We start from the raw sequence: 22,821 nt of genomic DNA, 5'->3' as shown, positions 1-22,821 counted from the left end.
TACATGGTATCAGAGCCTCGTGCTCTTGGTCCTGGCTATCCTTTGACAATCATTATTCGTTTGATATTTACAAGCCCTAATTTTTTTGGAGAAAAGAAACCTAATTGAAACTTTTTTCAGTTTAACCTTATTCTTCTTGTTTGATTCATATTACTTTCATCTGGCTCTCGGTTTGTTTGTCCTTTCAGATTCATGTGGCCTGTAGTATTGGCAAATTGACTTCTGCTCTAAAAAAAGAATTACTTCAAGGAAAAAAGAAAATCTCACCTGGGATTTAATCACCCAAGTCTAAACTCTTGATCCTGTATTCAAAATTTGAGAACACAAGTCTTTTGCCTCATCTTCTTCATGACATCAATCTCTGTGAGATCCTTCTAATTTCCCTTGTTTTATTTTTTTTTATCTGCATTAGGCATTTGTGGCTGGGTTAGAGGGACCAACGTATTGGCTGGAAAAAACAGGGAGAGACATCCCCTGTAATGTGTGCATATAGGCATCCTAGGGTTTCTGTGATATCATAATTATCTGTTTGTGCTCACCTATATTCTGTTGTTATGGACGGGTCTCCAAAGGCTGTTGATAGAATGAGCAACCTTGATTTTGCTGATCCTTCGTATCTTCACTCTTCTGACACCAATAACTTATCTATAATAAATCTTAAACTTATTGGGACTGAAAATTACTCCATATGGGCGAGTTCAATGGAATTAGCTCTTCTTGTCAAAAATAAAACAGGATTCATTGATGGAACTTGTGTCAAATCTACTGACAATCCTACCCTTGCTATGCAATGGGAACGAGGCAACTCTGTTGTTTTGTCATGGATTCTTAATTCTATAAGTGAAGAACTATATGTTGGGCAAATATTTTCAAAAGTTGCTTCTGAAGTTTGGGCTGAGTTAAAAGAAACATACAATAAGATAAATGGGTCTATAATTTATAACTTACACAGACAAATTAACTCCACATGTCAAAATGGTTCATCCATCTCTGACTATTATCACAAATTAAACTTATGTGGAGGCAATATGATAAGTTAATTGATCTTCCTAAGTGCACATGTGATGATGCTACTAATTTATCAAACTTTAATCAAAGAATCAAACTTATGAAATTTTTAATGGGGCTTGATGATGTTTACCAACCTTTAAGAACTCAAATTCTTACAAAGAACCCCTTCCTACTGTCAAAAATTCATTTGCCTTGATATCCAGTGAAGAATCCCATAGATCTCTCAACCATTCTGAAAAAACTCATGCCACTGCCTTTGCTTCTAGAGGCCCTGATCCTAAAAAAAAGGTTTAACAAAAGGGAACCTCTAAAATGCTCACACTGCAATCTTACTGGTCACACCATTGATAAATGCTTTGAAATTGTTGGGTACCCTCCCAATTATAAAAAGAAGACCAATATTCAAAGAGCCCAACAATCTAATGATCAAGATAAACCTAAGATGGCTAATGTTTCCCAAACAAACCATTTTCCGTTTACACATGAGCAGGTTAACAAGATCATGTCCTTGATATGTGAAAAGTCCGGAAGTGAGGGTCTAACCTCTAATATGTCAGGCAAGCTATTTTTCTCTATTGGTTGGAACACTTTTTTATGTCTAAATAGCTTTAAAAACATGGACTTCTCTAAACACTGGGTCATTGATTCCGGGGCTAACCAACACATGGTTACGTATGAAAAGGACCTTGTTAATTGTACCGATGTTTCTGACCTTAATCTCACTGTTTCTCATCCGAATGGAACTAAGGCTCTCATAACTAAAATTGGCAACCTAAAAATATCTGATCATGTTACTCTTAAAGATGTGTTGTTTATCCCTGAATATACCGCTAATCTCCTTTCTGTTAATAAAATGGCTAAAGACAATAAAGTTTATAGCCTGTTTACTGAAGATAACTGTTATATTCAGGACTCTATGCGCCAGAAGTCGAGGGTTTGTACTTGTCAACACTTTTAACAAGGGTGAGTCCTTAGATGGTTCTGTTTTTGCAAACTCTGCTGCTCTATCTACAAAATTGTGGCATAACAGGTTGGGTCACCCCGCTGAAAATGTTCTACATGTCCTAAAAGATGTTCTTCCTCTAAATACCATTAAATCTACATACCCATGTGATGTGTGTCATCAAGCTAAACAAACCAGAAATGTATTCACTTTAAGTGACCACAAATCAAATGATCTAGGTGAACTTGTTCACATGGATCTATGGGGACCATTTAGGGTGACAAGCAGAGAAGGTTACAAATACTTTTAAACATTGTTGATGACCATTCTCGGGCTGTATGGGTTTACCTTCTAAAATCTAAGGATGAAGTCTTTCAAAAAATCATAATTTTCTTCAAACTAATTGAAACTCATTTTGACAAAAAAATAAAAATTTGTCGGTCTGATAATGGGACTGAGTTTGTCAACAAACAAGTGGAACATTTTTTTGAACAAAATGAGGTGATACATCAAACCTCGTGTGCTTACACACCTCAACAAAACGACATTGTTGAGCGAAAACATAGGCATTTACTTAATGCTGCTAGATCTCTCATGTTCAGGGCAACCTTCCCCTCAATATGTGGAATGAATGTGTGTTACTGCTACTTACCTCATCAATAGGATTCCTTCTTCTGTCCTTGCTGGTAAATCTCCTTATGAGTTGTTATTTAAAAGAAAACCTTCTTTATTACATCTTAGAAGCTTCGGGTGTCTTGCTTTTTGCGCTAATTTAAATGCTTTAAATAAATTTGATTATAGATCTATCAAATGTGTTTTTATTGGTTATTCTGTTGAAAAGAAGGGATATAAAATGTGGGATCTAGAAAAAAGAACTTCGTTTTTTTCTAGAGATGTAAAATTTTACGAAGATATTTTCCCTTTCAAACAAAAACCATCCTCTGACTTTATTGAAGGACTAAAACTTTTTGATGAATTACTTGTAAAAAATATGCAAAGCAAGACACCCACACCCGATGATGTGCTAAATGTGTCAAATACTCATGAGGGGCATAACAGTGAAGTTCAGCAACCAGATACTCAATCTGAGATAGATGGATCTGAGCGGCATGACGGTGAACCCGCAGCCGACATAAGTCAAGCATTTGACAGTGTCAACAACTCGGAATCGCAAACTGAGACAGGTGGATCCGAGAGGCATGGCGGTAAACCCGCAACCGACAAAAGTCAAACATTTGACACTGTCAATGACTCGGAACCTCTAACTCAGAATAGAGATACCTGGATGGCAGAAACTACTGAAACTCCTAGGAATGAATTAACTGACTCTGAGGGTGTGCTAGGACCAAATCAACAAAACACAACAGCCCCAAGGAGATCTACTAGAAAAACAAATGTGCTTCAAAAACTTGATAATTTTGTTTCGTTTCAAGTCTTAACAAAAGTATTGAACCGAAAACTTATAAAACGGCTTCACAAGACTCAAATTGGGTCACTACCATGAATATGGAAATGGAGGCCCTTCTAAAAAACGACACATGGGTTCTCACTGAACTGCCAAAAAACAGAAAACCCATAGGTTGCAAATGGATATACAAAATAAATACAAATCCAACGGGGAAATAGAACGTTATAAGGCCAGGCTTGTTGCCAAAGGTTACAGTCAAAGAGAAGGCCTGGACTTTGATGAGACGTTCTCCCCTGTTGTGAAAATGGCTACAATAAGATGTGTGATCAGTATTGCTGTCCAAAATAATTTGTCCCTATATCAGCTAGATGTCAACAATGCATTCCTGTATGGGTCCGTCAATGAGGATGTATATATGACACTGCCTGAAGGGTATTTTAATAAAAATGAAACCAAAGTGTGTAAGCTAAAAAATCATTTTATGGGCTAAAACAAGCACCCAGACAATGGAATGAGAAACTTACCACAACTCTTACTGAAATCGGTTTCAAACAAAGTAAAACCGACTACTCCTTATTTGTAAAAACTGACAAAGACTCAATATGTGCTTTACTTGTCTATGTTGATGACATAATACTAACTGGAAACAATGATTCCATGCTTGACAATGTTAAGTCTTGCCTAATGTCAAAATTCATGATAAAAGATTTAGGTGAACTTAAGTACTTCTTGGGTATTGAAGTTTTAAAAACAGATAAAGGGTTGGTTTTATCTCAAAGAAAATGTTGTCTAGATCTTTTAAGTGAATTTGGAAAGCTGGCATAAAAATCTGTTGGTAACCCAATCGAGCAAAAGGTAATAGTAACAAACAAACAAAATTCCTACAAAGAGGATTTTGAATTGTCTAATATTACTAGCTACCAAAAGCTGATTGGAAAATTAATTTACCTCACTCTAACTAGACCCGACATTTCATATACTATTGGTTGTCTAAGTCAATTCATGCATAAACCATTGGACTCTCATCTTGAAATTGCCATGAGGTTACTAAAATATCTAAAAGGGTCACCAGGGAAAGGATGCTTATTTAGTAAAAGCAACAATTTCAATTTGTCAGCCTATTCGGACTCTGACTGGGGCAAATGCTTGGCAACCCGAAGGTGTATCTCTGGGTATTGTGTGTACCTCGTGAATTCCCTCGTTTCATGGAGGAGCAAGAAACTACCTACTGTGTCTCGCTCATCAGCTGATGCTGAATATAGAGCCATGGGAGTAGCAGGATGTGAGGTAACATGGCTGATCAAACTCTTGGCTGATCTAAAAATTAAATGTCAATTACCCATGCCCCTGTTTTGTGATAATAAAGTTGTTCTCATATCTGCTAATCCGGTGTTTCATGACCAGAAGAAACACTTTGAGATTGATCTGAATTTCATAAGAGAAAAGGTTGTGGCTGGAGTATTTAAAGTGGAAAAAATACATACATTAGATCAACCTGCTGATCTGTTTACAAAGGGTCTTAGTATTTGACAACACAACCTACTTTGTGAAAAAATGCAGCTTGTTGATCCTTGATGTGCTAAAAACAGTCAATTAAATATTAACTAAATTAAACAGGTAATAAAAACTAGACCTGAGACTCAACTAAACAAAACACCTGAATTCTTCATATGCAGATGCGTCTAGTTCCTGAAGATGTTCACGAGGGAACACTTTCGGGAGAACATGCTCTCGTATGGGTATTAGCAAGAAGAACGGTAAGGGAAACAATATACCACCTATCGGTATCCATGTGATTCCATAGCAAAGCAAGAAAAATAGAATCTGGAATAGTGTAAACGTCATTATGTATTTGAACGGTACCGATTCCACATAAGAAGCATGAGGCCCTTCTAAGAGCCTGTCCCATATTTACCACAGAAAAGTTAAATCTGAATGAATAATGAAGTCAAATTATTTTTGAGGATTTATGTTGTTTGACTTACTTGAAACGCCTGCCCGAAGGGATAAAAAGGAGCAAGAATCTTTCCCAAAATTGATTACCGGGAAGGCTATCTATCGACATGTAAGCGAAATATCCCCATAGAACAGATGTAGGTATATTTCTAATAACAGGCAGAGCAAAGACTGCAGAGCCCACTAATATGGACTGCAGTAGATTTGTTACTCTTTGCTCATTGACCCGAACCGGTATATGATCCTCAATATGTACATCCGGGTCAAACTTGACCCTGGTTTCTCCGTCTTCATTATCCAAAACAACTTCCTTCAAGTCTTCTAACTCCTTGTCTACAGGACTCTGAAAATAAATTGACATCGTTTATGCAATATGTAAGTTTATTAATTAAACAAAATATGCGAATGATGATTCATACTGTTTTATGAGGATCCATATCAACAAAAGCAGCATGCATCTTTCCATAGATTTCGGATTTGCTTGCTTCCATCTTAATGCCTTCCTTTGCACACTTTGCCATCTTCTTCCGCATTATCTGAAAACACTAGTCATGACATTTGTTGAATGAAAAAAATATATACTTTTTTTCGAGAGTGTTATTTCAAGGTGCATATCAAACCTGTCTCTCAAGAATTGCGAGACTCCTGGTATGCATGGGTGATTGTGGTAGGACGCCATTTGATGGAGGGACTCCAACCAGACCGCAAATCAAAGTCTAAGAAACATCCGATCACAAGATCAATGAAAACCGTTGAAATGTAAACGACGATATACAAGACACAACTTAATAGTTACCATGAATCCAAGCAAGAGTAAATCATAATGATAAGCAGATGGATTTTTTAAATTAAATTCTTTCGGTTGTGCCATTTGTGCAGCTACACTATGGTCGAAAAAGTACAAGGCGGCTATCATCAGAGCCGGTATTAATGCAGTGAAAATATGAACCATTGGAACCTTCCCCATTACCTGCAATAACATTAATCTAATTCAGAAAACTACTTCATTAATTCAAACTAATAATAATATCTTTATAACACTTATACTTTGATAACTGTCCAATGAGATAAAGGCCCGGCGTCCCAAGGAAGGGGACAGAATAGCCGTCTAGGAACATCACGAGGAACTTCTCGATGCTTTGCGTAAGATATTGCAGTCCACACCAAGAACATAAGTGGAACCCCGTATTCTGCTATTAGACCGCGCATCCACCCTGTTCTTGTCAACATGGTAGAAAAGAAAAATATATCAAATATCAAATATAATCGCTTCAATTCAAACACTACGTGCATGCCTTGGTATATATTACCTACACCGTAAGACCAAGATCTGGCATCTCTACTCTTCATGGAAGTCATGAGGGTACCAAAGGCCAAAATAATTGCAAGTAAGCCATTTGTATATAACCAATGAAATTGGTACTCTTCTTTTGTATCATCTTCTCCTTTTGGTACATGAAACTCACTTAGTACTCCCTAAAATATATATATAAACATAGTTAAACATATATTCCTAAAGTAAAGACAAAATATATAGTAACAAGTGATTTGCATACCTTAACAGCTTCTTGCATAAAGAAATCAACATGCCAAATAATTCTCCAGCAATCCTTGTGAATCTTGTGATGAGCGCGCAAGCATTGAGTATTGCAAGAACACATAACATCACAGAGGTCCAAACACAGACCCTAATTACAACAACAATATGTATTATCGTATAAATGAAAGGTAATATATAGATAACTAATTAACTAATCAAACTTTATACATTAAAAACAAGGCTGAATAAGAGCATACCATCCAGCCCAAGCTAGAAACAGATCTTTCCCCAACTCGGGTCGTTCTTTGGCAAAACTATACAAGTAACTGTACATTATTACAGTAGGTTCCGCAACACCTAATATCAAAAGCGGCTGTCCACCGAAAACTGAATGAATAATTCCACATATCGCAGTAGAAGTGAGAGTTTCTACTGCACTCAAGATATCATCTGTCCTCAGAAACAAAAACAAAAAAAAAATCTTTTGAGACAAAGAAGCATAATGTTGTATTAATAACATATTACACAAATATATCTTATATGCAGTACCCGTTTCCTTATTTAGCTGCTCACCGAATGCAATTACCGGAAGGGCAGATGCAAAGAAGATGTATGCTGTTGGAGCTAATATCCTAGAAAAGATTATTATTAACTTGTTAATCTGCATGATATCCAAATACTAATCTGCATGAAAACGAGATACCTGGCGCCTGAACCGAGTGCCCCAACCCAATCTTGCTTGTAACACTGCAATCTTCCTTGAACATCTTTCTTAATCCCACTAAAAGGGATTTTAGGGGTATCCATTGGACATATATATATATGATCAAGGAAGCAACTCTACCACTATAATATGAGAAGAGCAGATTAAACATTAGACCTTAGTTATTAATTATAACACTAACACTGCTAATTAATTGCTAAATTAGTTATATATAACAAGAATGAGAAGCATTTTAAAACTATAAAGTTATACAACATAAATTTTTATTGATAGAAACTCTGCTATAATGTACGTCCATTTGACCATCTTATTCCCAAAATGTTTTCGATGGCTAAATTGCCCTAGCTGCTAACATTAGAACCCTAGCAAGCTAATTAATTAATTAATGTTTGTTATATATGCATCTGCATGGACATGCATATACGTACAAACAAAACATGCAAGTTTAGAACAAAACATCCATCTGAATATAGATATAGATACATGCATGAGGCATTCATGTGCGTATGAATGAATTAATAACAATAAGTTAACAGGCCGGATGTTTACCGGAGATATTTACGTCGACAAAATTAATACGCTATGATATGATACGATATGATCAGGCATGCATTTGCCTGCCGGAGGACGATGGTTGTGCGTGATGCCGTTCGACGGTGCAGACCCGATGGATGAATGCCGTAATGGTTTTGTTTAAATATTATGAAAGTAACTTAATAATAATTAAACTACACGTATAAAGGCTAAAAGCAAAGTATGAGAAACAACTAGTTTATTTTATTATTATATTTTTATTCTCTTTAATTTATAAACTAAATTGAGTCGTATTTGAATATTTACCAAAGACAAACGATAAAATACGACAGGTAACCAGAAAACAAGTTGTATTATAACTCATTTTAATAGCAAAAGCAATTATAGGTATTAAAAACAAAGCTTTCGATCTTAGAGGCTAAAAATTACTATGAGCACCTGTGGAACCTTGCTAAAAGATTTCAACAAGAAACCAAGTGTATTAAAAAGAAAAAAGATAATAGCGTGTTAATATTATAAACAAGATTTCTCGTGTTTAGTCATTTTTAAATCATAAGTGTAAAATTAAAAGATTTGACAATCCATAGTGACACTCGAACTTTTAACCTAGAAGGGACGACATTTAATACACCAAGATTATATATATTATTTGATACCTTATTACAACGGTTCATACTCAAATGCCTTCAAATACACTCGAGTTTATCATTTACGTAGTTGAGTCATATAACTGACTTTTAAACGTATTCCATCAAAATCCATCTCCAAGTTGTAATTCATTACGTTTGGTTACATTTTACTCATTAAATATTTACAAACCTTTTTCTCATTAACATATTTATGTGTTTGTTCGATTACAAAAAATAAATAAATAATAATAATAATAATAAAAATAAGAAAGAGAAGAAGAAGAATTATCACAAGACACTTTCAATAAAATTAAATAATTTAATATGAAGTCATTCAAAATTCATATAGTTCTTAGTTAGAGTAATTTAATCAAAACACCTAATTATGTTCATGTAATAGTTGGATTGCCTACAAAAGAAGTTCCCTAATGTTTAAACATCATTATGTTCACATTCCATTGCATTTTCACCCATTTGTGTTAATGTGTTCCATCAAAAAAACTTCAACCTATATCCGTCATACCCCAATCAATTTTGATTCAAATAATTGCATATATATATATTTGTGCAATTTAGAAGTGTTCTAAGTTGGTTTTAACCACAAGAACACACAGAGTGGGAGCCGTAGGGGGGTGGTGGGAAAAACAGGATCGGGTGGAAACACCTTCCTCCGCTTTCTCCTGAATGATGTTTCATCGAAATCAATGAAGTACTCATCGGTTTATGTGAAAAAATTTGGTGGTGGGGGGGGGGGGAAAGTAGAAAGTTGTAGAAGTTTGGAGAAAGTGGGAGAAAATGGATCCGAGAAACCCACGACCCCCCCCCCCCCCCGGTCCTCTCCGTTTTTAGAAAAAAAATTGAGGGAAATGGAATCCGGGACCACTTCGTATAGCCTAAAAGCATGAAAACACGCAATGGGTCGATAGCGTACTTCCAATTCAATCAAGAACCTTATAGTTTATGATTTACTCAAAAATCAAGTTAATCAATCAATTTGATTGCCCTCACACTTAAAAGTAATAAAAAATTGCTTCACGTTGTATACGAAATTATCAACAATTTGTTTCAAAAGTTTAAAGGATTTTTTTTCTTATTTAAATATTAACAGAATTGTCATAAGTTTAGAGCATTCACAACAAGCTTCATATTCCAAAGTTTGGATTTATGTGACATCACAATATCATATAGACAAAGGTTTGACAAACTTCGTTGTTGTGGTTGTGAAGTGAAGTCCTTGTCTACAAACTTGAGGAGCAACATTGTGGTCTCACTTTCTCTCTTCTTCTCTCACATCTTAAATATATATAAACGAAACACCATTACATTCTCTTAAACTATTAGACTGTTTTATTTTTAATTGAGGTTTCTTATGCATTTGACCCGAATTCACGGGTATGGGTCTCACAAAATTAATATCCAATTAAAGAAAATATTATTTATAATTAAAAAATAATTTTATAGTATAAAAAAAATAAGCAGGTCATGGGTCTCAGTGTCTCACCAAACTCATAGCTTTTAAACCAGGTTATAACAACTTATTTATTTGTGAAACTCTTTCATCCAAAAAACCCAAAGTATATTATTAAATTTCTTATAATAAATAAAAATAAAAATCCAAATAAATATTTAAATATTAGATCGAATAATATAAAACAATCTCCGTAATACGGGGGATGAAAACAAGTACACGTATATATACATATTATATATATATATAGTTTTAAGATTTTATTAATAAGTTTTATGAAAGTTTATTGTTGTGAAAAAATATGAGGTTTTAAGAAATAATTAGAATTAACAATTTATATTATAAGTTTATCGTTGTAAATGCTTTAATAACAAATGATATAAACATCTTTGTCATTGGTGGGGACACCCGATAATCATAGCGTTCACCTATTTTATTTGCCATCACAGTTTGATCTTGACATTCTTTATTCGTGGTGCCATATAAACCAAGTATATATAGACAAAATGTGGAAAATGTACATGTATAGACACCAAAAGTGAAAATTAACTATATCAACTAATTAATATCCCTTATCTGTGGCATAGTGATAAGAGGATTTGGTGCTTCAATGGAGGATTTGGTGTTTCAATGGAGACTCAAGATCGAATCCTACTTATGTTATTTTTGGGTGAATATTGACAATGAAAGATTTGAGCTATGCCTTGTGCAAATATTGTCAGTTCGAACCCCGAGCCCACCCGGGTATTCGTCTCACCGTGTGTTATGCAAGAGAGTTATGCTCTTGTAATGACACACACTGACTGTCAAGTGGCAGTCGTCGGTATGGTTTCCCGGAGGAACGCCCAATCCAAACTCTAAAGCCAACGTGGACCCGGTAAAGACAGCATAATTTAACCAGAGTGGGACATCGTGGCTCCACAAATTTAACGAATACAGTAGCATATACAAGAAATTCATTGCTCTAAAAAGAACTATATCAATTAATGTAGACTACAAGTTAGCTATATGACCTACTAAATTTAATTAAAAAGGGTCTAACTAACTTAATTTGAACAAACAGACTTTTCAATAAATTTCACTCATTCAATCCAGGTCCAATAATAACATATCGGACACCGCACGATAAGACATGATGACCTGGGGTGTTAAACACGAGCACAAATTGTTTAGTGACAAGTTAACATGTTAAGGCCTGTTAAAAGACACAGTGAATAATACATGTGTAACGAAATTAAAATTTTCAAAACAAACATAAAAGTCTTAGTTACTAGATAATCCATAAAATATTTGAAACAAATAACCACAAATCCATAAAATACTTGAAACAAAAGACTACAAATCTATAACATCCATAAAAAACTTAATATCGGGTATGAGGGACATTAGTGAAATGTCGTTTATAAGTACGACTTTAGGTTTAAGTATTTAGGAGTGTGTGTATATATATATATATATTTAAAAATAAAAATCTACACATTTTACTAACAGATTAATAGGTCTTTAACCTGTTAGGACATGAATTTAAACATGTCTTAAACATGTCGACATATTTAAGGCACGAAACCTTTTAAGCTCAAACACAAATCTGTTAAAACCCGTATCATGTCGTGGCAGGTTAAAGCGTCCGTGTCATAAATCGACAACCCTTATTCAATCATTTTTTCCTTCACATGATCATACTTAAATGCTTATTCTCCTAATATAAAAAAAAGTTATTTCTAAAAATAATTTTGCACAAGTAATTGCGTTTCTTCGAAAAATGATAACGATCAATTTACGTGATATTTATTTCAGTTAAAAAAATCATCATCTCTAACACCCGTGTAGTCGACACCATTTTGTTGGATTACGCTATGTGGTGGCAAATTTGCAGTGGACACCCGTGTGGTCTGCACATTTTGCAATCGTCTAAACAAAATATATCTAATTTAATTAAACTTGATATTGTGAGAATTGATTGATTGATTAAAAAAGCATAATTAATAGTGAACTTGATTTGTAAACAACTAAAAGGATGATCGCAGTTGTTTTTAAGTTCATGAAATACTTTGCGAAATTTAATAACTAACAGTTCATAATTCACATAGATATGAACAGCTAAATAGTTTGAATGGTTATTAACCGCAACAAACGAGTCTAACAATGTTGACTTATTCAATATACATCGACTAATAACATAATCAAGATAATATTAAAGCAATTACCAATTTAAGTATTAACAGACTACCAAATAGCCTCAAGTTTCTTCACAAAACTAAAGTTGAACGAGTAAATAAGCAAAGGAAAAGCAATAAATGCGAGGAAAAAAACTCAATACTCGTGTATCACGTGCCTTGCTTAATGAATATGATTTTTCCATCTCTTCGTGGGCCGGCCACTTGTTGACTTTCTTGATTTTTCCCTATCATGTGAACCATCACCGAGCCTTCACTTATTTCTTTTGTTTTCTTGGTTGTTAGCTCAACCAATTTCTCCTAGATTGATTTGACGTACACAATATAAGTTTCTTGTTTTATTTCACGTCATCATTGATTTTACCATTAAATAAATTGATGTAGTGAACAATTCTAAGAAAATAAATAGCTCACAATATAAGTTTCTTGTTTTATTTGGTTAGCTGTTTCAGTGAATTTTCGTTTCTAAACCTTAAGTTAAAAAACCAAAAAGTAGCTATACATATTTTAGGAAAATCAGTGCATCATATTAATATGCAATACCGTGTGTATAAAATGCACCGATTACACAAATCACCTAGCAACTATTATTAACTGTTAACGGTGATTTTAGTTCAACTATACCAATTTTAACATGGTTAATGATCAATGTTAACAATCTAGGCACAAGAAATAATATAAGTTAAAAAGAAACGGTAGACCTATGTAAATTTATTAAAACCTTTTAGGGAGGGATGTGTACTCCTCTCAAGTACACATATCCACACCGATCTCACACTGTCGTATTACTTAAACCATCTATTACCTCAAAACCATTTAAATAATTGGCATCAATCATCTCAATACCCTCAACTCTTGCCTCTCCGACACGCAACTCTTTCCTCAAAACCATTTAAACCTTTAGCACTCTTGTCAGACATCTAGAACTCACTCTTGTCAGATAACTAGATCCACCGTCTGAGATAGGGCTGTTCACGAGCCGAACCGAACCGAGCGAAGGCTTGCTCGTTGCTTAGCTCATTTACAACCGAGCGAAAACCGAAACGAGCCAAAATTCGAACCGAGCGAAAACCGAAACGAGCCAAAATCGAATCGAGCATTTTTCGAACGAACGTCGAGCGATTTCGAGCATTATTTATTTCTTTTTCACTTTAAAATTTTCAATAAATAACAAATTTGAAGGTTGTAAATAATATATTTTATAAATAAATTACTAGTTTCTAGACAAACATGTAATATATTGTTAAATTTTATTAAAAAAGAAGTTTGAAGTGAGATATAATGATCATTTAAACATACTTCTAGTATTCCAAAAACTTGAATCGAACAAATAAAACTATAAAATTGACGGAATATAAAAAATTTTAAGGGGTAAAAATAATTGTAAGCTTATATTTATGTGTTTTGTCTATATATTTATATATTTGTTCATATATAATTATATATAAAATATATTAAAAATATTCGAGCCGAACCGAACCGAGCAGACCTTTGCTCGTTGCTTGGCTCGTTTACAAACCGACCCGAGCAGAGCGGTTCGTTTTCAATCGAGCATAAAAACGAGCGAGCATTTTTTGATCAATTTATGAGCGAGCGGCGAGCTGTTTGAACGGCCCTAATCTGAGATGGAGGAATCCAAGATTCCTCCCTTGCCCCACATGACAACTTAACATGAAATCCTTCATCTGAGATAGAGGGATTGAACTCCATATTTCATTTTTTAGCAAACATACGTATAATTAAAAAAATATGAAATGCCGTAGGGGTAACTTGAAAATAAGTAGAACCCTCCATATGAGATGGAAGGATTGAACTCCAAATTTTCAGTTTTGGCACGCTCACGGGTGTGGTCTTGGTCACATGGCGTACACACTTTTTTGAAGAACAGATACGAGAGATTCTATAAAGCAGCATGGTGTGAGTCTTTAAGGTATACATATGTCTAAGTTTTTAATTGATAGTATACAACCTTACATCATAAATTCTTAATGGCGATTTGCACTTGTGGTCACTATGTTGTTGTTTGCCCATCCTGTACCGATCGCAACCCTGAACGTAAATTCTATTAATGTCCACATTTTGTAAGAACCTTAATTTTCCTTGTTAATTCATTTGTCATTTTTTAAATTTAATATACCTTACAGGGTTCCATGTGTCAAAAATTTCTAGGTTGGATAGATTAGCTCATGTGTGATCGTGTTATAGCCATTATTCCTGGACTTTTGCGTTCTAAAAACATGCTAGAATTTGAAGTTACCGTACTTCAAGCAAAGAACCGTTTGAAGAACATCATCATCTTTATCTTGTTACTATGTTATAAATATGCACTTCAATCCCTCCATCTCATATGGAGGGTTTCACTCATTTCAAGTTACCCCTATAACATTTCATATGTTTTTTTTACTCTACGTACCTTTACTTAAAAGAAAAATATGAAGTTCAATCCGTTCATCTCAGATGGAAGATTTCATGTTAAGCTCTCATGTGACGCAAGGGATGAATCTTGGATCCCTCCATCTCAGATTGCGGATCCAGTCATCTCTAACTTACACGTCACTGGCGACTTGGCGTGCCATTAGATCAGTTCCTCAATCTCAGATAAAGGAACACCTAAAACTCATTAACACTTTTGTCAGTCACCTAAAACCCACTCTCATTTGATAAAACCTACTAGTTTGAATGATAAAACCTACTAGTTTGAAAAAAAATAAAACTCGTGGTGCCATATAGACGTGCATAAAATAACCGGTTCCGGACCCGCACCGATGGACCCGACCCGGAACCAGTTCCAAGTCCTACCCGGTTCCTCATATTAGTTCCCAAATCGGGTCGTACCTGGTCTACCTGGTTCCGGTTCCAACCTGGTTCCAGTTCCTACCCGGAATAACCGATTCAGCCGGGTATTGGACAATAAATGATGCCGCAGCTCAAAAAAGAGCCGTTGGAACCGGTTTTTTATGTCCATGAACCATATAAATTGATTTGTTATCCATTGTTTTACCACCAAACTCAAAAACACTAAAAATACTTCTCGGTTTACACTTAGTTACAACCCCGACCAACCTACGCCTTCGTTTTTTTTCACTTCCACCACTTCTTAGTTGTTACTATGGCAATCACCAACAAGCCTAACAAGAAGGCTTCTACATCCGTTTTTATTGACCCGCTTCGTGTTTAAGAAGACCCCGAAGTTATGCGGGTCCTCAAGCATACCCGCAACGAAGATGTATGGAAGAATTGAGATTTGGTTGAGTTGATCAATGGTAACGTTAAGGCTCGTTGCAAATTTTGTGGCACTTTCTTAAAGCAAGATTCTAACTCGACTTTAAAAAAACACATCGACAAAAAAATTTGCAGGGTCTTGAAAGAAGTTCCCGCAACGGACCAAGTCGAATTAGGTCAAGATGGTACACTCTTTCGTTACAACATGAACCGGGTTCATGATAGAATGGCAAAGTTCGTTATTCAACAAGGTTTGCTGTTTCACCACTTTGACAACCCCGAGTTGACGGCCATGATTCGAGAAACTCTACAACCGTGATACACACATGTAAGTCGTACTACCCTTAGTCGTCATTGTATCAAATTGTGGGAGTGTGCAAAGAATTATTTAGTCGACCTTTTTCAAACTTTACAAGCGAGTGTGAGTTTAACTAGTGATGTTTGGTCGGCACCACACAAGTTACCGGAATCCTACATTTGTGTCACCGCTTATTGGGTTGATCCGGTGTCTTAGCAATTGATGAAACACACTATCGCTTTTGAAAACTTCCCGTACCCACATACCGCCAATAAATTGTTGAAATTGTAGATGAGGTAATAACGACTTATAAGTTGAAAACAAAATATTTTCGATGCCGTTTGATAACGCAACAAACAATACAAAGGCGGTAGAAAAATTTATCATAAAATATTTATCACCTTGTTACGGGAATTTTTTTCATGTTCGATGTGTTGCACATATTATCAATTTGGTTGTTCAACAAGGTCTCGGCATTGAAAACATGAGACTCGGTTTGACTTGCTTTAGATTTATGTTACAAGATGTTTTCAAAAGTGGTAAAAGAAGTCATCTTGAATATAAAAACTATTGCAAATCGGTTGAATAAAATATTTGGGGCCGAATTGGGACGTTCCAACCCGTTGGAAATCAACTTGTCATATTCTCAAGTGTGCTTTTGCCCAACGAGAAACATTACAAAGTTTTCATAACACTCTTGTTGATCGGTGTGAGGCCGATTTGCTTCCCAACCGTGTTTGGGTCAATGTCGGTTATTTCTTGGAGTATCTTGATGTTTTCAAAACCGCAAAAACTAAGTTATGGGGGGGTTTATTATCCCACTATTTGTTAGGTGTTGCAAGAATTGTACAACATCTCCTTGAATTTTAGAGAGTTTAAGGAGAAGAACGAACTTTTCAATGATATTGTTAAGGTAATGAAGGAAAAGTTCCTAAAATAATATGAAAACATACCGCCGATGTTTACTTGTGCTGGCGCTTTAAACCCCTATTGGAATGTTAACGAGGTTGATAAATTGATCAAGGAAATATATGACAACATGGGTATGCACAAGATCGGCCCAAGGTTGTCGATGGAAGCGAAGGATAATTTCAACAGATCCCTTCAAGAACTTATGATCATTATTTTCAACTTTATGGTCCAAGCTCAAGGTCGTCCTTTGGGAGGCAAACAACAAAAACTAAGCCGTGCAAGGAAAAACTTATAAATTTGATGAATGTTGTTCGTGAGTTGGCGACTAAGCGGCAAAGGGGAAACACACTAACACGTGAAATTGATCGATATAGTGGAGCAAACTATGTTGAGGGTGCAACGGTCGATGAAATTCGCAACATTGATAGTTTGGCTTGGTGGAAAGGAAAGCAAAACTAATTTCCTATTCTATCCGCCATGACTCGTGACTTGCTTAGCATACAAGCTTCAACGGTAGCTTCGGAATCGGTTTTTTCTCTTAGTGGAAGGGTATTATCGATGCGAAGAACAAAACTAACTCCGAGTCTCTAGAGGTGTGCATTTGCCTAAAGGAGCATTTGGATGCGGTGGATTGTATACAACACAAGAAAAACTCTGAAGACAAAATATATACCACTAGAGCACCCAATTCATGATGAGGAGGTGGAAGAAGGGCTTTCTTCCAGGATGTCGGGTGGTGAAAAAGATGAGGACGAAGACTAAAAAGAAGAGTTTGAAGACTTGTAATTTTTATTTGTTTTAGTAACTTAATTTGTAACACGAACCAGTCGATCAAATTTCAAGTAATTTTTTAGTTTTGCTTTGTTTATTATTAGTCATGTTTTATTTCTCATTAGTCATGCTTTATTTTTTATTATTCTTTCACTTGATTACAATGATGACAAACATTTTATTATAAAAACACAACATATTACAAAAATTTTAAAACATAACAATATTAAATACTAGTTTGAGGCCTGTGTATTACACGGGCAATTAATGAAAATTTTAATATTTAAAAATTATGCAAAATACAATCAATAACACAATTATCATATATTGTTAATACAATTATAACTTACATCAAAATTACATGAATTACAAAAGAAAATTTACCCAAGTATTTTACAAATAAGAAAAATTTCCTTGTACACAACATTTGTGGTTGTATTAGTCAGATTACCTTGTTTATCAAGAATCAGAATCTTTAGCCCATACCTGCTTGTAACTCTTGACAAGGCGGCGTATAGTTGTCCATGAGAGAACACGGGTTATTTTAAGTACAAACCAGCCCTATATAATGATTGACCTTGGTTTTGTTTATCGTCATTGCGAAACATACTGCAAGGGAAAATTGTCGTCTTTGAAATTTGTATGCTATTTTGTTGTCTGATAGAGTCAGTGGCGATCTATGGATCAAAAATCTATGACCAATGCTAGTTCAAGAAATAATTTTTCCTTCAACCACACGAGTACCTAAAGATATAATATGTAGTCGGGTATCGTTACATAAGCCTTCTTTCTGGTTATGATTTCTAAAGAGCATAAAAGGAACACCAACCTTTAGCACAAGCTTGTGGTTTGGTAGTCCAGATATTATTAGACCATTAAGCAGTTCAGGTGAGTACAAAGTTGTATCAAGAGTGTCATTGATATATTCAGAACTACATATGGTATCTGAACTTAAGTACTCAACTTCATCACCTGGAAAAAACTTGAGCAAACTATTATTAATTTCATAAACAATTTCGTTTGTTGGTGCAAGTATGGCTCTATCATGAAAGTAATGTTGGTTCTCGTAATTCTGTAGAATATCAGGATATACAAAGTCAAAAAGTTTTGATATAGGATCAACAAAATCTTTTATAACTAGATAGTCAGGTAAGTCTATCGTTGCACCACCATCATTAGGACCGCCAATATTACCTTCACCTATATCTAAAATCCATTTCGCAAACAATTTGGTTTCTTCAACATCAGATGATGGCGTACCCATAGTTAACCTTAGTTTTTTTTTATTAATCTCAAGACATTGCATTCACTCCAAATGTAAGAAGAACATAGAGAGGCGTTTACTATCTCTTGTCTAGTGCCCTTTTGAACTATAGGTAGGATTTGTCAAAAGTCTCCTCCAAATACAACAACTTTTCCTCAAAATCGCAAATTAGAAGATAAAACATCTTTTAAAGACACGTCAAGAGCTTGAAAGCCATGTTTGTGAGCCATTGGAGCTTCGTCCCAAATTATTAATTTGGTTTTTTCTAATAATTGTGCCTCATTTGTGCCTGGATCCATGTAGCAAGTAGAATCCTCATTCAGATTTTTCAAAATACGAAACTTGGAATGTGTTGTGCGACCTCCGGTTAACAATAACGAAGCAATTCCACTTGAAGCAACAGTTAGGATGATTTTGCCTTTAGATCTTATGGCAGTTGATATGGTCTTCCATAAATATGTTTTACATGTTCCACCGTAACCATATATGAAGAACACACCCCCTTTATTCCGTTGAACAACCATCATTATACGATCAAAAACAGTTTTCTCCTCATGAGTAATTGAATTAAATAGAGTTTGGAACTCTACTAAAAGCAAGTTATGATCGTATGGTACTTTTCGTGAATCAAACTATTATATGCAATAGATATATACTCGGCATCGGGGAAATGCATGGTTTGATATTTTCTTAAGCTTGAGTTGTTACACAACAAGATTTTTTTCAATCTCAAATAAAGTGAGGTTCTTGATTTGATCTTCATGTAGCGATAACTTTGTGAAAATTGAATAAAAAATTAATTTGGTAATATTAATGACTATATATAAATATAAAGATTGTAAAACTGACTTCCAAAATATTAATACCTGGTGACTTTAAAAGACACCGTTGGTTGTAAAGAATGTCATCAGAATGCCATTTTCAAGTATTTATTAAGACATGCTCTGGTCTAGAAAGGCTATCAGTTGACAACATTGTAGCGACCAACGTGCGTATTCCATGACCCAACGATGAATGGCTTGCCTCTTCAATTTCCTCAATCGTCTTCTAACAATCCAAAAGAGTAACACACGTCTCTAAATGAAGGTTGAAGACGACCGTTAACAGTACAGATTTATTCGAACGATTTTAGACCTTTAACTATGCTCAAAAGAATTCGTAAGAAGTATGCTTCCCTAGAAGCAGGAGACACGACATAAATTCTTCCTATGGAAAATCCTGATTTTCTTGGTTCCCAACGACGGGGTTGAGCATGCCAAACAAATTACGTAGGTAATTCAACATAAGACATTTTACGCGCGTTAGCATACTTTTGGTTGCACTTCATCCAAGCAGTAAATATGGAAGAGGAGACACTTTCAACTTTGTCCAAGAAATTATCAAGATCATCGTCCGCACCATAAACTACATGTTGTTGTCCTGGAAGATGGAAAGGTAGTCGGGTAACCAGAAGGCATTTTGTAATGGACATCATAGCCGAAAATACGTCAGGCTGCCTCATAAGCAGATAAATACCGACAATCATAAAATTGTTTGATCTCATCAACTTCTGGTTGTTCCACGTTTGCTTGTGTGTTGTTTTTGGAAAAATAAACAGTAGCTCGATCAGGTCCTGTGTTTATGTATTTAAACATATACTTCATAGATGATGCCTGATTGCACCATTCAACATTAATGTGTGCTTGATATCGTCTTAATAGGTACTTGTTGTAGGGGACCACACGTTTGTTATCTAATTGAATGTCTTCTTTTTGAACAAATTGATCAAAATCGCGTCTTCTATACAGGGGATAACCTTGTGAATCGACTAATGTTGTCTCATGAAAGTTCTTTGGGAAATTTTTTGAACATTTGTTGTCAAACATGCACGAGCAAGTCGGATTATGGGCACCACATGGACCGTGAATCATCAATTCACTCAAAAGGTTATGTAATTAAGGGTCTTCATTCTTATCAGGAATCTCCGCATAAATAAAAGGATCAACGTGTTCTACATCGGGAAGCTTATGATCGGCGTGAATAAATAAGCACATATGGCATGAGGCAAACCACGCTTTTGAAATTCGATTGTATAAACAATATAAACTATTTACTTATTTTACTGTTTATTTTCATGTATTTAATAACTATTATAAAAACATATATAATATGTTAAATAAAAATTATATAAAAATTAGTGGTGTGCATATCGAGTATTAACGGATATGTGTTTCTTAATAACCAAGTACCATAAAAAATAATGGTGTGTAAATTTTATTTGATATTCAACTATATATTTTGACCAAATGTATCTTGAATGATTTGGGTAAAGCAACGGCGGAGATAAGCGATAGCAGCGGTGGAGATGAATGGTCTCGTAGGTTTAATCAGATAAGGGAGAAGGCAACGAAGTAATGGCAGATTGATAGCGGAGGGGTCACGACACCTGATTTAGGGTCTGTAACGTAGGGTTTTTTTTATTTGGAAGGGGAAACAAATGGATAGAATAATATCCGGATCTGGATAATATTAGTTGGGTGGGTTGATCCGAAATAATACCATTTTTGTGAATATGGGTTAAATTAGTGAATAGGGGTAAAAATATGTGAGGAGTGGTGAGAGGTTGACAAGTGACAAAATTTAGTAGCCTTTTATTAGAGTAGTAAGATAACAACTTAAAATAACAAACAAGGTTCGTTGTTTTATTCCCATGCTCTACAACAATTAAGCGTTGTTACCGGCAGTGGTAGGTGCTTGAGTTGTAGAGCCGAACGACTCTCCCGCTTCCACTTTCTTGGCATCCAAACTTTTTTTCTTACGACAATACTTATTGGTATGCTTTCGTAGCGTGGAGCTTGACTCCGCTTTAAAAAACTTTGAATAATACTTGCACTGCGGCATCTCTTGTGAGTCGGTCATGACACACAAATCATAATGAACCCAAACCTCGGGGCATCGTGGTGTGTCGATGACCATAACAACATCCTCGTTACTTGCCATTGATTGCCGGTTTAAGCTTAATTGTGATTTAAAGTGTGTTTTAGAGTTTTAAAAGTGGTTTACCAATTTCTACACACCACCTAGCTATTTATAGTATGTGTGTAAGTTATATATGGTTAAAAACCGGTTCCTAACGGTTAGTTTTGTTTAAAATTCAAAAAACCCGGTGTACCCGGTTTTTTGGGTATAAACCGGACCCGGTTCGTACCCTACTGGAACCGGGTTCCCATATTACTCCACCGGGTCGGGTCCGGTCGCTACCCGGTTCTTGATTGAAACCGTCCCATTTTGTACCCGATCTAAAAATACCCGGTTCCCAGGTTTTAAAACTACCCGATTTGTGCACGTCTAGTGCCATACAAACCAAGTATATATACGTATGGACACCAATGTGAAAACAGTAACACTTAAGTTACAACCTTGGCTATAATTAATTAATTTTACCTGTGTGACATATTCTCACATACTTAAAATCAACCATAATTATACCCGGTAAATCCAAAAAACAATAAAAACTATTGATAAGGTTTGGAATAGTGTGATGGATTTTTTTGAACGATCAAACAAGAGGTTTATTAGCCAAAAACCAAACCAGCAAGTTGCTAGTTTAGCAAAAGTATAACATCAAACCAATACACTCTCAGTTCTACCACAAATAATACAATTAAACATCAAACGTTCTCCACCTTTCTTAAGTAAAATTTGAATTCCTCGATCTATTACTAATCCACAAAAAGCTCAACGTCTTGATATCACCTAAAACATTCCTAACATGTGCCAGTTTTCTCTAAAAAACGACTTCATTCCTTGTCTTCTAAAGTCACCAAACAACCATTAAACAAACTCCAAGATATGTGTAACTCCAAGATATCGCGTGTAGAAAAAGCCGCTTGAATAACCATGGCATACCGCTTGAGCAAACTTGCAAGATACCAACAAATGTTTCGCGGTTTCGTTCGCTTCCCTACACACCGGACACCATACC

General features: G+C 35.3%; 2 protein-coding genes and 1 pseudogene across 2 annotated transcripts; all 3 read right to left on the bottom strand.

The window, feature by feature from the left end:
- Positions 1-5,006: 5,006 nt before the first annotated feature.
- Positions 5,007-7,665, bottom strand: LOC143572640 (putative boron transporter 7; annotated as a pseudogene).
- A 10,637-nt stretch (positions 7,666-18,302) lies between these two features.
- Positions 18,303-18,857, bottom strand: LOC143572639 (uncharacterized). Its single transcript, XM_077057738.1, has one exon. The coding sequence runs from the start codon at positions 18,855-18,857 to the stop codon at positions 18,303-18,305; it is 555 nt and encodes a 184-aa protein (XP_076913853.1).
- Positions 18,858-19,012: 155 nt separating this feature from the next.
- Positions 19,013-19,381, bottom strand: LOC143572638 (uncharacterized). The gene has a single exon (XM_077057737.1). It carries the CDS (start codon positions 19,379-19,381, stop codon positions 19,013-19,015), a length of 369 nt encoding a protein of 122 aa, XP_076913852.1.
- Between the last annotated feature and the right edge of the window lie 3,440 nt (positions 19,382-22,821).

Source organism: Bidens hawaiensis, unplaced genomic scaffold (genome assembly GCF_021521415.1).
Source record: "Bidens hawaiensis isolate Kalapana, Puna unplaced genomic scaffold, B.hawaiensis_p1.1 tig00025981_1, whole genome shotgun sequence".
In the NCBI taxonomy this organism is placed as follows: Eukaryota; Viridiplantae; Streptophyta; class Magnoliopsida; order Asterales; family Asteraceae; genus Bidens; species Bidens hawaiensis.
Note: the sequence above shows the minus strand (reverse complement) of the source record. Positions and strands in the feature narration are given on the sequence as shown.

Coding starts and splice junctions, on each gene's coding strand:
- LOC143572638 (XM_077057737.1), bottom strand. CDS start 19,381: ATGGTTGTTCAACGGAATAAAGGGGGTGTGTTCTTCATATATGGTTAC.
- LOC143572639 (XM_077057738.1), bottom strand. CDS start 18,857: ATGGGTACGCCATCATCTGATGTTGAAGAAACCAAATTGTTTGCGAAA.